Source organism: Phaethon aethereus (genome assembly GCF_964289735.1).
Source record: "Phaethon aethereus genome assembly, chromosome: 2".
NCBI lineage: Eukaryota > Metazoa > Chordata > Aves > Phaethontiformes > Phaethontidae > Phaethon > Phaethon aethereus.
This window is the reverse complement of record NC_138582.1, coordinates 160,536,906-160,554,071: the sequence shown is the minus strand read 5'-3', so window position 1 is coordinate 160,554,071 and position 17,166 is coordinate 160,536,906. Positions and strand designations below refer to the sequence as shown.

Here is a 17,166-nt window from a genome sequence, read left to right as displayed (position 1 = left end):
TAAATTGTTTGGTGCCAAGTATATCAAATTTGTATCTATGTTTAGTCGGTGTTGCCTTGCTCACTTTTTCCATATTTTTGCCCATCTTCATTTCAGAATGAATTGCAGTGCTCCTACATTCTTTTCCTCCCCTCCCTTTCCTAGACACAGCACCCATTATACTTTCATAAACTGAGAACTCAGAATCAACTGATTTACAGACTCTAACGATCCACAGTCACTATAGTCTTTAGATGGCATGCATTAAGATTTTTATAGGAATGATTCTGGGCCAGAAGTCATTATTGGGAAATTGCAGTCAGACCAATGTTCCCATGGGAAAGCTTTGATTCTGATTATATGTTCTGCATTGCTTCACATCAAGAATAATTTGAACTCAATGTATCTTTTACTTCCCCTTTTCTTGGAGTCCATTACACTGAGTAACAACACTGAAATTTATCAGGTTTATGTAATTCCACTGAGTATTTTTTCCATTTTTTGTGGAATAATTTTCTTTGAGATCTCTATAAAATTGATTATATGATAAGCAATTTTGCCTTCCTGTAGCTGCTCTCCATGCCCAGGAATGCAGAGTCCCTGTTTACTTCCTCAAAACAAGTTAGAATAAAGTGCAGGACAGTGCAGTAAAGAAACAGATGCACTAATAGCCACTGAATTTTGCAGGGATGAGGCCATCTGAGCTAGGTCTCAAGAGTTTCTTTACAACCAATGAATAGAAGCAGCAGATTGCTATTCATGTCATCCTAAGACTGGCATCTAAAATAATTTAGAAGGAGAGTGAAGTAAAAAACACCTACTTTTTCTTCATTAAATGCAAATGTAACCTTGAGAGACTAGTGCAGAAGCAGATGACAGATGTCTAAAGTTAGACAACATGACTGTCCCACTGTCTCTCCACTGATTTGGTCAGCTTTCCATTGAGCAGTAAAAGCACTACAAAACTTTGGGGTTTATTTCCATTAAGATTTTTTCCTTTATTCTTTTTTCCCATCTTGTTTTGAAGGCCAACATTTGAAGTCTGGCATTTGTTTTCCTTTTATTTGGAATTTTTCCAACTGAGGTCCAACTCTCATGGAATTTCTGATACCACAAGTCTGTTTTCTCAGTAATAATATAATGAAGAAAAATACAATATATTCTTTTAAAACCTTTCAAGTAACTGCTGGTGACTAGGTGAAATGAATAAGGTAAAACTCATTTAGCTTAATACATGTAACTGTGGGATATAATCTTTCTAAAAGGTAAGCAACGCAGCAGAATTAGTCACTGTATCCCAAGAGCCGATGGAGAAGAACAGACTCTTCTACACTATGATTAATGTGCTTCGTTGTGGTTGTAGCAGTTCAAAGAAATTAGGGTGATTTGATTTCCATCCAGGCTCCAAAGACTAGATCTCCTTTGACTGTAGAGAAGGCATAGGTTGTCTGGATTAAATGCAGACAAGTACATTGTACAATCTAGTCAGATGAAATTCAAAAGTACATATTTTTGCTTACTGTTCAAAAAACTCAGTTTTGGGATGTGTCCTTTCATTAGCAGCCACCACACTATTACTGGTAAGTGCACACAGTCCTACTGATGCCAGCATGTAACGTAATGAGCACATATCTCAAAGGTTTTTTTTTATATATTTTATTTAAGTTGCTAAAGACTAATGAAAAAGAAAACAGTAGTGCTTGGTACAGAGAAATTACAGGGAAGTGAGGGAGGAGGCATTTTTAAAGGGTAATTTACTAAAAGGTCAGGTGTCAGAAGCTACTGACTAACCTATGCTTTAAATACTGTTTTCTCATGGAAAGATATAATAATTATTATTATATTATTATTACCTTGAATGTTTCCAGGGATGGGGCAACTAAAATCTCTCTGGGCAACCTGTGCCAGGGTTTCACCATGCTCATTGCCAAAAATTTCTACCTTACATCTAATCTGAATCTGCCCTCTTTTAGTTTAAAACCATTACCCCTTGTCCTATCGCAACAGGCCCTGCTAAAAAGCCTGTCCCCATCTTTCTTATAAGCCCCCTTTAAGTACTGGAAGGCTACAAGAATGTCTCCCTGGAGCCTTCTCTTCTCCAGGCTGAACAACCCCAACTCTCTCAGCCTGTCCTCACAGGAGAGGTGTTCCAGTCCTCTGATCATTTTTGTAGCCCTCCTCCGGGACCCACTCCAACAGGTTTGCACCATTCCCACAACAGATAGGGGCTTTAATATGAATATACAGCTATCTATGCACACAGATGATGTATACTTTATAGTCAGTTAGAAATTAAGGTAATTCAAATAAACTTAATTTAAATAAAATTAAAAACTATGTTTTATAATTATGTAGTATACATGTTTTACATTATTCAGCTTACTTCAAAACCACATAGTTGAACCGATGGAAGTTTTTGGGTAGCCAGAGTTTGAGTCTTAGTCTTTTGAATTTGTTTCTTCTGTTGTAACTTACATTCATTCAAAGCAAGACATTGGTCAAAAGGAGTTGTCATTCTCACCAGATATAAAATGAGCACAGAGCATGTAGTGAGCACACCTCCCATTCTAGCTACTGTAAACTGAAGATGTTATATTTGTTCAAAATATCCCATGTTTGTCTCTTAAAGGATATCTTGCAGAAGACAGTATGCAGAATGATTTTATAGTATGTTAAAGAAAACCAAGATGTGAATTTCAAATTCGTTGTTTTTAGTAGCATCCCTATGTCACATTTGTTTGAGGAAAAGTTTCAATAAGAACTTTAAGAGATAAAATCCCTTCTCTAACACATTTTTTATCTTACAATTAATGTCTTAGACCTATGTCTCCTCTTAATACCTAACTGAATAACTTGCCTTTTTGACTCATACCCTCTGTTACCTGAGATGTGAATCTAAACTCAAACAGGTAGAGGGAGAGAGAACAATTATCATTGACAGGTATTTTTTGCCTGACGGAGTCCTTCCCTTATGAATAAAATATTGTCTGCTGTTTCTACCAATAAAGTATACTGCATGAAATTCTTGACTGACCTGTCTGTAACAATGTCTCCACAATGTCCTGGAGAGTTTATACCTAATTCATAACCCCCCAGTGCTCATGGTTAAGTGGACAAATTGTTCCTTTCATGTCTGCTCCTGACTGGCCTGGCTAAACTATGATCTGCCATCACGCTGCCAAGTTAACCAAATTTGGAGGCTGTCAGTTTGCAAAGGCATCAAATAAACAGACAAAAGGAATAACATACAAAGAAAAAAATGAAGGATGTTATTTTTAAAAATTGTTTATAAACATTCAAAGAGAAGGAAAGCAGATTAAATGGATTTGCAGGCAGTCTCTGAATTCAACACAAATTTATCTAACAGCATTTCTGAGATTACGTTTATGTGTAAGGAGTAAATTTCCAAAGTCAGTAGTAAAAGCATCTGATAAAGGGAATGGTGAACGGTCCAGAAAGTCAATAAAGGATTCCCACTAGAGACACCCTTTACTCCAGTTCTCTCATGCTTCAGCTCTTATCAACTTCCAACTGAGATGATCTCAGTCCTTAGAAAGCATCTAATAGCAAATTCTGTAACACTGGCAAGAAATACACGAGCCATTATATTTACATTCTCCCAAGAGCAATGCCCTCTATATATAAGCCATGTGTCACCTCTTGAAATAGATGGAACTATACCACCTATATTCACTATGTTCATAGAACTGAAAGCAGAAAGGTCCTAAACCTTGTCAATTTTTGAAGGCATCATAAAACCCCATTATTCAAGTTGGGAGCTCGAATGTTGTCTAATAACTCCAGCTGCAGACGTAGATGCATAAATTGCATTCAGCTGCATAAACTTACCAAAATTGTTGCCATCTATAAACAAACTTGCATGGCAGGTGTTGATATTACAGAATTTAAGATATACTATAAATATTTTTCAGCCATTAGACTATATAATAAGAGAGTGCTTTGTACTTTGGCATAAAGAAAGTAGCTGTGGTTCAGACAACATTGGGTCAATTAAAACATGCCCAACAAAATAGTTGGACTCATTTCATTTTTTTATCATTCCGTACCATCTTGAAAAATCTGTCTAGATTTGATTTCAGAAAAAGTCCATTGACTGAATCTTTTGAAACTGGACCCATCTTACTTGCATCTGGTTTCAGAATTCTTAAATTAAGGAAAAAAAAGGTGAAATCTGGCATGAACTTTCTAACAAAGCATCGGTTGTCCAGCAACACTGATGTAACTGCACCTCTAGTTTAGCCTCTAGCTATGTATTTTGGGCTTGACAGTAAACGTCAGGCAGCCTGGATGTAAAATGACTCCCGTCACTTCTACCCACTAGGGAGAATAGAAGAGGTTGTCTTCCTCCAGAAAAAAAACACTATTTAAAATGAAGTTTCTGGCATTCTGTACACACGCATGACCCCTACAACAAATAGTCTGACTAAAATCAAAACAAGAATCCTGTGTACTTTCAGTCCAGCACAATAGCTGTCAGTGTCAGCAGGACTGAATGTATCTGCTGGCCATTCATGTGCCAAATGGACAAACACGAAGTAGCTGCATGGAGTTATATGTCAGGATGGAAGCTAATCAGCCAAGAGTACTTTGACATTACCTTAATACTGACCATGATCATTTTGTTCAAACTAAGTACAAGCAAATAAGAAATAATTATACAATTGAAATTATTTCATCGTATGACACAGATTTCTAACTATTCCGTATTCCACACTTGAAATTGTGGCTAATGAGCACATTTCTTTTTTTCAAACCATTTTACTGGTCTAGTATAATAATGGTCAGAAATCTTAAATGTTTTAAAATTTTCTACTGATCAAAAATTAATCCTGCTTCTCAAACTACTGCAAAACTAAGTAAGTACTACTACATTTTGAAAGCATTACATCCAAAATTATAATTATTTAAATTCAGGTGTCATGATTCTCAAAAGCAAGCAAAAATTTCAGTTGATTAGCATGAAGCACTTTATAAGACTCAGCATCAAAGAAGATGCAATGACACTGCTACTTAAATTTCCTGTATTAGCGTAAATAAGTGTCTCAATTTGCCTGTAAGACCTCTGTAACTCCTAGTGACTCAACAAAAAAATTGGCAAATGGTGTTCTGAAACTCTATATTTATTAAATATATACACGACCCCCATAAAGACAAAGAATTAAATTCTGCATTGTTTTGTAGTAGTTGAAAACCAGGAAATTACTTTAGATTAATACTGACTTAGTTGTAACTAGTATATATTTGTCACTACTTTGTATTTTACACAGTACCATTTAGAAACAAACTCTTTACATTGTATTGCTGCAAAAGAAATAGGCAAAGAAATACCAAATCTGATAGCACATAAACATCAATGTCTTTTCTGTAAGATGGGCATATCTTATTTCTTATTTATTATTCTGTGTGAACCATAATTAGCCAGTTCTCAATTAAACTTTAGCTTTAAACCTCTGAACTTAACAAAAAATTTGCAAGATTGGCAGGAGTAAAATGAGCGCAAAGAAGGTATGGATTAACCAAAAGAGAATTTAAAACTAAATAATAGTTTTAAAAGATTTTAATACAGAATAAATATCAAAATTCATTTAGATTTTGTTATTGTATTCAAGGCATAAACTGATTCGAGTCCTGCATAGGAAACTGAAATGCCATTATGAAATGGAAATTGAAATGCCATTAAATTTTCTGCATGTCTAACAAAAATAGTACTTTTGCAACAGTAGTAGGAACAGCTGGCCTCTGAAAAATATTCACAAGATTATCTGAGCAATACTGATTCCAAAACTGAAATCCAACAATTTACTTTTAAAGTTCTTAAGAAAATATTCAAATTACAGTCACTAAGCTAAACTCCATAGGTAGTCAGGCACAGCAAAAATCAGTGGCTTATGATTTTCAGAACAATTTTATGGAAATATTTACAGAGTCTGTAACTGCTTTCTAGACTATAAAGACCTAATTCTAAGATATTTCCTCTTTTTTTTGTGGCTACTTAATGTTAACAGGTTTTAAAAGAATAAAAATAAATTGGATTAGTACAAGTTTGTGTAATTAGTCTTCAATACATTTTTTTGTAAAATCTATTCTTACGCACACTTGTGTGTTGTTTTCTTAGAACAGACACTTTTTTCTGATAATGTTTCCTTTAAAGTTAGTTTCATGTTATTTTTACTAAGTTCAGGTGACAGAAGTCTTCTGTTTATTTACAGAATAGACACAGCACAGAAGCTTCCTAGGAAAAGTTGACAGTTACCCAGTGGATCTTTCAACCTCTGCCTTAGAAGGACCTCTAGGGGTGAGAGGGTAATTCAGTGCTGAAAGGACAAAACGCTCTGAAGAAAGTTTAGGGCTTGATTCTTTGGCCAAAGAAGATTTACTATTGACCAGATGTCATCCTTAACGTAAAAGAAAACCCCACACCTCTTTATTAATTTAGCCCAAAATATAACTGATCACTACTAAAGTATTTACGATCATTATCATCACAGGTGACTCTTCATTTTGTTTATTCAGTGTGCTAGTATATCCCTGTAATACTGTATGTAAGACAGTATAGTATTCGCAGATGCAATTACTTACATATATTGGTTAATATCTTACATATATAAAATTTGTGGTCTTACATTTTCATGATACGTGTGTCAGAATACATTCCATAATATCCAAATATTCATAAGAGAAGAACATATCAGATAACCTTAAACTGTACAAACACTGTAAAATCAGAACTGGGCTTAGCAAATGAGATCAGTGCCTTAGAAACACTGAAACAAGCAAATGCAAATAGAAGTGGAATAAAGAACCCTAGTCCTTTCCTTTTGCAAAATGAACTTCAACAACACAGTAGCCATTTCTAAAATCTTGTAGTACTTACTTACAAGAGAATAAATACAAACTGAGTTAAAGAGATGGATTACATGTTGTGGACAATTTACTTTTTCCTAATCACGTACTTCTACACGTTTTTAAATGGTATAAAGCAAAATAGAATTTAATAAAAATATATGTAATAAAATTGGTATTCCTCATGTTATTTAATATCTGTATGCAAGTAATTAATTATATCCCTTCTCCAACACGTTTCTCCTTCAATTCACCTTAAGTCTAAACATCACCGAAAAAAGATGAAACCACTATTGCCTTAGGTATGTCTTTATAACAGTAGCATCATTAAGTAATGAAAAACGCAGAATGTAACATAAATATAGCATGATTTCAGGCACACAGAAAACCATTGGTAGATGGCTGCCCTGCATTACTTTTTGTTGAGAGGGAAGGATTCAATTTAGACTCAATACAAACAATCCATTAGTCCAGTGCAATGATCCACTTCGCAGACAGTAGTAATGTAACTGTTTTCTAAAGGTAGCTACAGACATTCAAGACAGTGTTTGTGTCAGTGCTGACCTCACTGTCTTGACTCCACTTGTCTTGGGTAGTTGTCGTGGTTTAGCCCCAGCCAGCAACTATGCACCACGCAGCCGCTTGCTCACTCCCCCACGGTGGCACGGGGGAGAGAATTGGAAGAGTAAAAGTGAGGAAACTCAAGGTTTGAGATAAAGACAGTTTAATAAGTAAAGCAAAAGCCGCGCACGCAAGCAAAGCAAAACAAGGAATTTGTTCACCACTCCCCCTGGGCAGGCAGGGGTTCAGCCATCTCCAGGGAAGCAGGGCTCCGTCACGCGTAATGGTTTCTTGGGAAGACAGACGCCATAACTCCAAACGTCCCTCCACCCCTTCCTTCTTCTTTGTCCCAGCTTTATATACTGAGCATGACGTTATATGGTATGGAATATGTCTTTGGCCAGCCTGGGTCAGCTGTCCCATCTGTGTCCCCTCCCAGCTTCCCGTGCACCCCCAGCCTGCTCGCTGCAGGCCAGCATGAGAAGCTGGACTGTCCTTGAGTACTTAGCAACAACTCAAAACATCAGCACCTTATCAACATTTTCTCATCCCAAATCCAAAACATAGCCTCACACTAGCTTCTATGAAGAAAATTAACTCTACCCTGGCTGAAACCAGGACAGTAGTGTATCTGTATTGGGTAGTGGGTAGCACAGCCAGGAAGTTATCTCTGACACCAGCCTAAGAGCGAATGCTTCAGGCAACTGGCCAAAAAGGGGAATACTTCTTGCATAGATGATGCTTCTACTTATGTACAAGCTGCAACAATATCATTGCAGTTAATAGCCCTGAGGATCTTTCTCTTTTCTGAATTTGTCTTTGTATGACCCTTTGCATTCAAATCATAGAGTCTGTAACTTGTATATATTGTTTTTTGTGTGACCTAATAAACCTCAGGCCAATTCCCACTAAGATTAGACAAGACTGGTTTAACTGACCCAGTCATTATTTTGAGTAAAGTAGGCACATTTCAGTCCTTTACATTCACCAGGCATCTTGTTGTATCTTAATAATGTTGACAGAGAGTTTAATACCCTCTGAGGACAGCCAGGACACATCCCTAGCTTGTTCAGTGTAGATGATAGAAGATGTCAAAATATGCCCATATGAAAAGAAAGATTGTGGTGAGGCTTGGATTGGATTAACACACCTTGACCTGTGTTTCTAGCATGGTCAAATCATGCTACTCATTTTCCCGTTGTGCTGCCGTGACCTCAACAGAAATATTAAAGGGAAAAAAAGACACTTATTTATTGAATCTAAAACTTGATCTTGAAGGATAGTGGTGTCGTGGTTTACTTAGCGGTAACGAGTTTACTTATAGGAAAGCGACTGGAAGTATATAATAAAGGTTTAGATCTACAATTTGATGTGGTAACAACATACAGATTTTTTTTTTTCAGACACTGGCATATTTGTCAAATTGGTCCCCTATAAATACAGACAGGAGCACTAAGGAATACTAACAGAAAATCTAACACAAAATAAAACATTCTGCTTAAGGGTGCTGTATCAGGAACTTATAGTTCATTTCAAAATGCAAATGCATTTCTTTTTATAGAGCCTTCTAATATACCATTTGACATGGAATAAAAATTGAACGTCTTAACTCTCAGTAAAATCAATTCAAACTGTGGAAGTAGACAAGTTCTTTCATACCCTAAACACTATCAGTGAACTTTGAGCGAATTCGAGGCCGCACCTCGAATCCTGTGTTCAGTTTTGGGCCCCTCACTACAAGAAGGATGTTGAGGTGCTCAAGCGTGTCCAAAGAAGGGCAACGAACCTGGCGAGGGGCCTGGAGCACAAGTCTTATGAGGAGCGGCTGAGGGAACTGGGGTTGTTCAGTCTGGAGAAGAGGAGGCTGAGGGGAGACCTTATCGCTCTCTACAACTACCTGAAAGGGGGTTGTGGTGAGGTGGGTGTTGGTCTCTTCTCCCAAGTAACTAACAATAGAAGGAGAGGAAATGGCCTCAAGTTGCACCAGGGGAGGTTTAGATTGGATATTAGGAAAAATTTCTTCACCGAGAGAATGGTCAAACGTTGGAACAGGCTGCCCAGGGAGGTGGTGGAGTCACCATCACTGGAAGTGTTCAAAAAACGTGCAGACATGGCACTTCAGGACATGGTTTAGGGGACATGGTGGTGTTGGGTTGATGGTTGGACTTGATGATCTTAAAGGTTTTTTCCAACCTTAGTTATTCTATGATTCTGTGATTCTGTGAACTTGGCAGAGAAATAATAGATGACATGCTTATGGTGTTTTTAAATAAGCTTTCTCATTTCAGTTAATTTTTAGCATAAAAATTTGGTACCTATTAATAAATTGCCTGTTCAATATTTGCTCATCAATCTCTATCATTTAAACCTTCTCTAGAATATTAAAAACTGCCCAAAATAGATGCATATTTGAAGAGAGATATATGTCTGTGTGTATGCATATATATAAAAACAACTATAAAATATGCATAGAAATAAGTCCCCTTTGAAGTAAAGATACAAGTCCATATCCTAAAAGACAGCAAAAAAAGGAGTAACTATTTAATTGGCTGTATAATGGAAATTCATTCAGCAATGAAGAAGCATGCCCCAAACTGACACCAAAGACAGTTTCTGTCTATTCCTTTAACACTGTCTTCAGAGAAAGTACACTGAAGAAAATTTAAGACTTACTATAAGAAAAGTATTTTGCCACCTTCCCTAAAATATGATCTGCTTAGTTACTGTAACTTTGAGGGCAACCTCACACATCATCCATAAAGCATGACATTTTTGTGTCCAAAATATTTTGCATCCAAATACTTAGGATTTCATTCTTAGGTTCTTTTTGTTGAAATTCTAGGTCAATTAAAAATTAACTATACTGCTTCATTTTGGGTAAAGACTTTTTGTTTTGAGGTGCTACCATTGAGCGCTAAGATCCAAATTTAAGAAAACATCTTATTTCTGTGTAACAGTTGGCTGATGCATTTAAATGCCTCCTGAAATCTCACAACTGCATGATACTTGCATTTTTTATATCGTCTCCCATGAAGAGATGGATTTAAACATATGCTTTCCTGTTTCCCTTTTCAGATTTTATTTTGGTAATTTTTATCCTTTCTTTAACTACTAAAAATATAATATTTGCACAGGAACAGCTTATCTTCTGACAAGCCAGCAGTATTGTATCCACTTTTTGACTTGTCATCTTTAGGGTTAGAAAAGAATTATTGTCTTGTCCTACTGAAACAACCAGCTTATGATCTTCAGGCAAAGAATATTCCCTGAGCAATGACACTGGTACTTGAGAAAAAAGGACAGGGTCCTCGGGCCGTCTTGCTAGAAATGCAATCAAGTGCTTGCCTTTCCCCTTTGCCTCCCTGCAACATGATATGCATTTATTCTGTATACTATCTATATTAGATATCTAAGATATTCTATCTACCTATTGTACTTTTGTTAAACATTTTTTCAGTACCTGCTTTCCACATCTCTTTTCTGATTTTTATCCTCACTGGTTTATTATTTGCTCTTTTCCAGGCTTTTGTAAATGTTGCTACTACTTCCTATTTCCAGTTTCTCTAGGTTCATTCCTGCAAGTACAGTCAACTTGCATGTCATTCTTCTCCTTCAAATTACTAATGAATATGTCAAACAAGAACTGATTTTCTATTACACTAGTTCATCTGCTAATTAAGTACTTCTCACTACTTGAAATGTTATCTTTTGTTGATTTGAATTTTTAAGTCTTCACACATTTTCACTCCATGTGACAATGTCTGGCTTGAATGACAGTGTTTTAAAATGTCTGTTTTAGCAGTAATGCGTGTGCGTCCCCAAGCTGTCATATGATGCCAATGTTTTAGAATGTGCCTTCAGAAAAGTTGGGAAGACAACATATTCTAGCCTTTTTATTTATTATCTGTTTTCAACTACAGGAATGGCTGGGCTTCTAAATACAGGAAGAGATGGCAAGAACTGCACGTCTCAGCTAGAATGCCAGCACATCTCTGCAAAGCAGACAGAACAGGCCTCTTAAAGCAATCCACACATCCTAAAATCCAGAAAAAAACAACCAGCCAAGTATCTTTATTCATGAGTGGACTTCGTCTCTTGTTCATGATAACAAGAGTTTTACTGACTCTATGAACTCATCCTTGTAAACAAAATCTTGCTCTGTTAGCCTCAACAGAAAAACAGATACAAAATAGGTAAAACGTGATGGAAAAGTACTTGCCTTATCAAAAAGAACAAGAAATAGGATCTGCAAAGTGAAAAAACTGATTTTTCCATTTATACTGTATACAAGATATCTCGATAGCTTTTTGAACCACTTCTAGTTGTTAATGCAATTTAAAGTCCAGTATAAATTTGCAAGAATTCCAATTACCTAAACTCATTCTATTTTACTTCTAACTTAAACACATACTAGCAATGAAGTGGTGCATGTATTACTAACAGTAATTAGGATTTGTTATAATAGAAACTTCTAGAAATAACACAATGAAAAACTTACTGTGCATAAGACCAGTAACACTACAATATTGGAAATACAGATACATTACTGCAATTACCAACTGTTTATAGCCTTGAGTTTCAAACAGTTACACAATTCTACATTTCTTTGTATCTTATATGACATTTGCACTCCAAGCATATGGCAATCAATGCTACCAAAAATTACCACAGATTTCCATGAATTCTGGTAGAGTAAAACGGGAATTATTTAGAGGCAAAGTGTATCTGATAGCTGTATTGAACACAGGCATCTAAATGAATAGAAAAAGTATTTTTCCTACCTTATAATCATCCTCATAGTCATTATATCCACATGTACTTAAGATGTCAGGAAAAATATCTGACCATCCATTACTCGTACAATTTTTGCTAATATTTCCTGTAAAGCAAAATTTTAGTGTTTAAATCAGAAAGCTTCAAAAGTCTCCTCATCAATGAATCTTTAGACAACCTAAGTTTGCCATTTTCTGTTAACACGCTGTATTTCCTAGCACTCCTGTTAAAGCAACCCAGCCATTTCCTTTCATGTGCTCTTCGTTCCTATTTCTTTGCTTTTACTCTTTCTCTGAGTTCCGTTTGCACTAAAGAAAAACGAAAGTAAATCCAAGCTGTGATGGCAGGCTTCTGCTTTGGTATCACAGGTATTTCTGTCACATCTACAAAAGCCTGAAATATTTTGCTGTTTTGTCTAAAGTATTCTGGAGGGAGTCTTTCAGCTCAGTCTATAAAGGGAATAATTTGTAGGTAAAGTAATCTGACAGAAAAGTGAGAGTTGTTCTAACCTCCTATTTAAGCTTTTCTGAGAAGGTAATAGCAAATGATCTTCTGAAGAGTTATAAAAGGTCTTAGATATTATGGTGATGAATCACTGCTACAGCAAATGTTGGCAGAGTTGGTAATGCACTTTAAAAGGCCAAATTATGAGATAGGTTGAAGAATGAAGAAATAAATATGCATGCTGAATCTTGCTCTTTGAACCAATCACTGAAAAAACGTAGTCCAAGGAATATACAGGAAATGTGCAAATATGGTGGGAAAGGAATTTTGAACATCTATTAATGTCAGAAAGGATTTTTTGGTTGCAACTGAGAGAAGATGTTGACTCTTTTCCCAGATGAAGTCATGCAGATGAGATGGGGGCAACCCATGATTCTACTCCTTAATCTAATTAATATGAACTAATGTTCATACAATATGTAACAGCTTCAATAGGAGAAAACTAAAGAGTCTGATGTCATAATAAAGAAGTCATTAAAATTATTGTAACTTACTCTTACAATGTTAAATTATATGCAACTTCTCCTCGCCTTTCTTACAGCAATTTTTATTTCCATGATACTTGAAATCTATAACAACACACTGCTTTGGTTTGCAGTTTACCACTGGTCTTTATCTGACCTAGAGATGCCTGTTTTTCACCACACAAGGACAAATTTATGAGTCACAGATCAACTTTGGGCAAGAATAACCAAACGTGCTTATATACACTCTAAACTAAAGCTTTTGTGATTTTTATTTTGCTGATTGGTAACTGGAATTTCTTCTTTGTATAAATTCTTCAGTGTAAAGTTGTAAATATCCTACAAATGGTTGACCAATCAAATCTTTCTAACTTATAACAATGCCTTGACCTCAAACCACAGTGTCTCCTCAAATAACAGGACCATTTCTGCCATTTGGCATAGACATGCCATTTTTAAAGACAATGTAACGTATTTATGCACTCTGAAGAGTCTTCACTTTCAAAGTACATCAAGATTCTCTGACTAGGCAGAGCAGAGGAATGTGTTAACAGAACCACAAATTACGTCAAGGCCAGTTTTGCAAGAAAAAGACTCTATGAACTCAAGATGCTGAAGTATTTTCTACTGTAAGTACTGTAAGGCCTTCTAACTTAAAGACAGTTAGGCAATGTTCTATGGAAGACATTGTTTATTTCTACGCCGTTGTTCCATGCAATTAAATATTTCAGATGGTAACCTCATTTAAAACCTATTACTTGACACATACATTTGAATAAAAAATTCACACAGTAACTTTCTGATACGCATATACTTATATCATCATGTACAATATGGAAAAAAATTATAGGATAATATGGTTGGTTTTACAGTAAAAAGTAATTTAATATAAAGTTACTAACATTCAACTGAGAATTAATTATGTGGTATGCTTAAATTATAACCCTGACCATCACAGAAGAAATTAAAAGCCAGTTCTCCAAAAGTTTTAAAGATGAGACGACAACTACTTTTTTTAATTCACAATTCGAATTAAGAAATACTTTAAGGAATTGATGTTTTTTAAAAGCCTACTTAACATTTGGAATACTTCCATAAAAAATAAGGTAGTTTAGATCACCTTGTACGAGAATTTTAATTCCTCTTAAACCTTGAAAATACTAAAACATACATCTCACAAATCTGGCTAAATAAAAAGAGTTAGATTTCTTGTTTAAAATTATTTTTATAATTTCCTGCCATAAGAATCAAGTGAATTTGAAAGGTGCTGTGTATGAATTAAATAATGTACATCTTCCTGAGCGTAATCAAATTAGGTGCTGAGATACTTAGTTAGATCTTAATCGAATTAACCATGCAAGATATTTGCTGTATTCCTTCTCTGAAATTATAGAAAGACAAGATTTAAAAAATCCTCTTAATTGAACAGGCACCTCTAAAAAACCACCCTGTTAGTTCCATAAGCAAGAAATAAACAGGCAGCTGTAATAGAATCTGTACACAGGAAAATTATAGCAAACTATAAGAAGGAAGTGATCTTTCAGTCTTGATGACACCATGCCCAAGTGAGATAGAGTTGTAATGCATTGTGAAGGTTTCAGACTTAAATATTTATTGCAGTTGTTTCATAGGAAAATTAAAATGTTATTGCAATATAAGATACTAACAGTTGTTAAATACCAAACATCCAAACTCCAGAGAGAGTGTACATGTTCTAGCTTTTGGCGAATAGACAGAAGCAGTGTGATTTAATTCGGATTTTGAATTTTTGATATTAATAGTTTGCCTCATCTCATGCCAACACCTTAATATCTTCATTTGAATCACTTGAATACTTTTATAGATTTCACAAGATTTAGTGAAGATTATACATACTTTCCTCTTTATAAACTGTTTAGACTATCCATGATAAACTAATCAAGATTTACGAGCTGCAGGAATGAAAACCTTTGCTCATCTGTAGATTGAGTTATCTATTTTTTTACTGGAACAAGATATAACAGTTTTGAGAATAAAGGTATTTTAGTCATACCCCAAGTTAGCCTCTATGTTAAGCTCTCCACAGAGACCTCAAAAGCAGAATTAAATCACTGTGGTAAGTTTTGCATCTTTCACCAGCTCTTCATGACAAAGGTTTCTCACCTGAGCAATGGGGATAAGATTTTTCCTCCTGCATTTTGAGATACATATGTGAAATGCTATGTGTGCATCACCTATTTTTAAAACCCCACTAACAAGCCAAAGTGCAAAATTAAACCGCAGTATGATATATTGACAAGATGGTGCAGAAGATGGTAGACTTAGAACAGTTTAAATGTTTCAGCAGTCTGAGACACTGATGACCTCTTTTCCAAGTTCCATTACAAAGCAGAATAAAAGGTTTCATAATAACTACCTTAAACTGCGATAGTGATAATTTTTAGGTATGATGTGTTAATGTTGGCTCATTATTCTCATGAAGGCAAGGCACAGCTCCCCTCCTAAGAACAGAAGGAACAACCTGCATGTGACCTGCTGGGAACTGTTAAAGATGTCAGTCAGGCTCAGCTGCCTTAATAATTAACACATGGTCAAAAAAGCAAGCAATGTCTTCAGCCCTGATGAGTGTCACTATATCAGAATATATATTTAGTATCTGACTCAAAGAACACCATATGGACCACAAAGACAATTATTTGGTCTTTTCATGATATATCATGTTAAGAATCTATTATTTTAACTCTTTAAAAAGAAAATAAAAACCTTGAACTGAAAAAAAACCCCAACCAAAAAACATTTTTAGCATATTACGTTATAAAATACCAAAGAGAAGCCAGCAAAAAACCACCTTAAAATGAAATACCTGGTTTGCCAGAAAGAAGGCTAAATACTTTTGGACAGGGGACAGTGACAGTCTCTCCAATCTTTGCAGGACGCCAACAGGTGATGTTATCCCAAACTCCAACACACCCTGAAACAAAACCAGCAGTAACAGACTTGAAAGCTCAGTCTGGTCCAAATCACCCTACTGTATTTACCTTATAAAGACTTGGTGGAAGATTTGGATGACTAGTTCAAGAAAGATCAGACTCTTTCAGGAAAGTTGCAAATATGGTATTTTGTATGAAAATGTTAAGGGAATCATAAGACTCTGTTGATTAACCAGCTTATTTTTAGGTCAGTTAATGCCTTATTTGCAAAATGACTCATTAAAACTATGTAATTTTGACAGGATCATGCTAAGAAAAGATAAGAAAATATTTAAAAAAGTAAAAGTAGTTAAGTGGACTCAGCATCACAAATAAAATGGAGAGTGCATCATGACTGAAGAATTTTTGGAACAATGGGCATAAACTATCAAAATAATCTCTCCTAACTAAATAAAACAGAGTTTTGAACAAAGAATACTTCTGTATACTTATTTCGGGAAGGGGGTGTCATAAAATGTTCTAGGCATTTTTTTTTTGTAGTACTAGTAAGAACTTGTTACTAGTAGATAGTAACTACTTGTTAATGGTTGTGCCCATGCTGAAGTCTGTATATATGCAGCTCAAAAGCAGTATCTTGTGAATGAGCATAAATCTTCCTATAGCCTGCTGCAGGCACTTGGATCAAGCACGCTCTATTTGTTTAAAGGTGACTACTTATAATGCATGCCTTCTAAGCTAAGTGAAGAGTTATGAAGGTTTCTGAGCATAAGCCTTATGAAGAATTGTAAGTACAAAGAAGTAAGGAAATGTTACTCATATTATCTCAGTTCAAGTTCTCTCCCTCCAAGAAAGATCATGTGCAAAATTATGGGCATTTATGTCTCCAAATAAGAAAACTGACAATCAACATTCTCAATTTGTAATTAACACTAGAGAGAGAAATAAAACTTATCCTATCAGTATTATCTCCATAAGATTATTAGAAAGTATAAGGGACAGTTTGTTCTCTTCAGTAGAGAACATGAAACTTGGACTAGGAACTACTCATATCCATGTATAATACTATTCTTCTGAATATTAATAGAATTAGCAATTCACTATTCATTTACTCT

General features: G+C 35.4%; 1 protein-coding gene across 1 annotated transcript in view; it reads right to left on the bottom strand.

Moving 5' to 3' along the window:
• The window catches only part of VIPR2 (vasoactive intestinal peptide receptor 2), a gene marked incomplete at both ends in the record, with an annotated part of 59,323 nt that overhangs the window by 27,738 nt on the left and 14,419 nt on the right, over window positions 1-17,166 (bottom strand). The window contains 2 exons of the mRNA XM_082015162.1: window positions 12,186-12,283; window positions 15,988-16,095. Coding sequence (XP_081871288.1) covers window positions 12,186-12,283; window positions 15,988-16,095 — 206 coding nt within the window. The remainder of the gene's footprint in view (window positions 1-12,185; window positions 12,284-15,987; window positions 16,096-17,166) is intronic.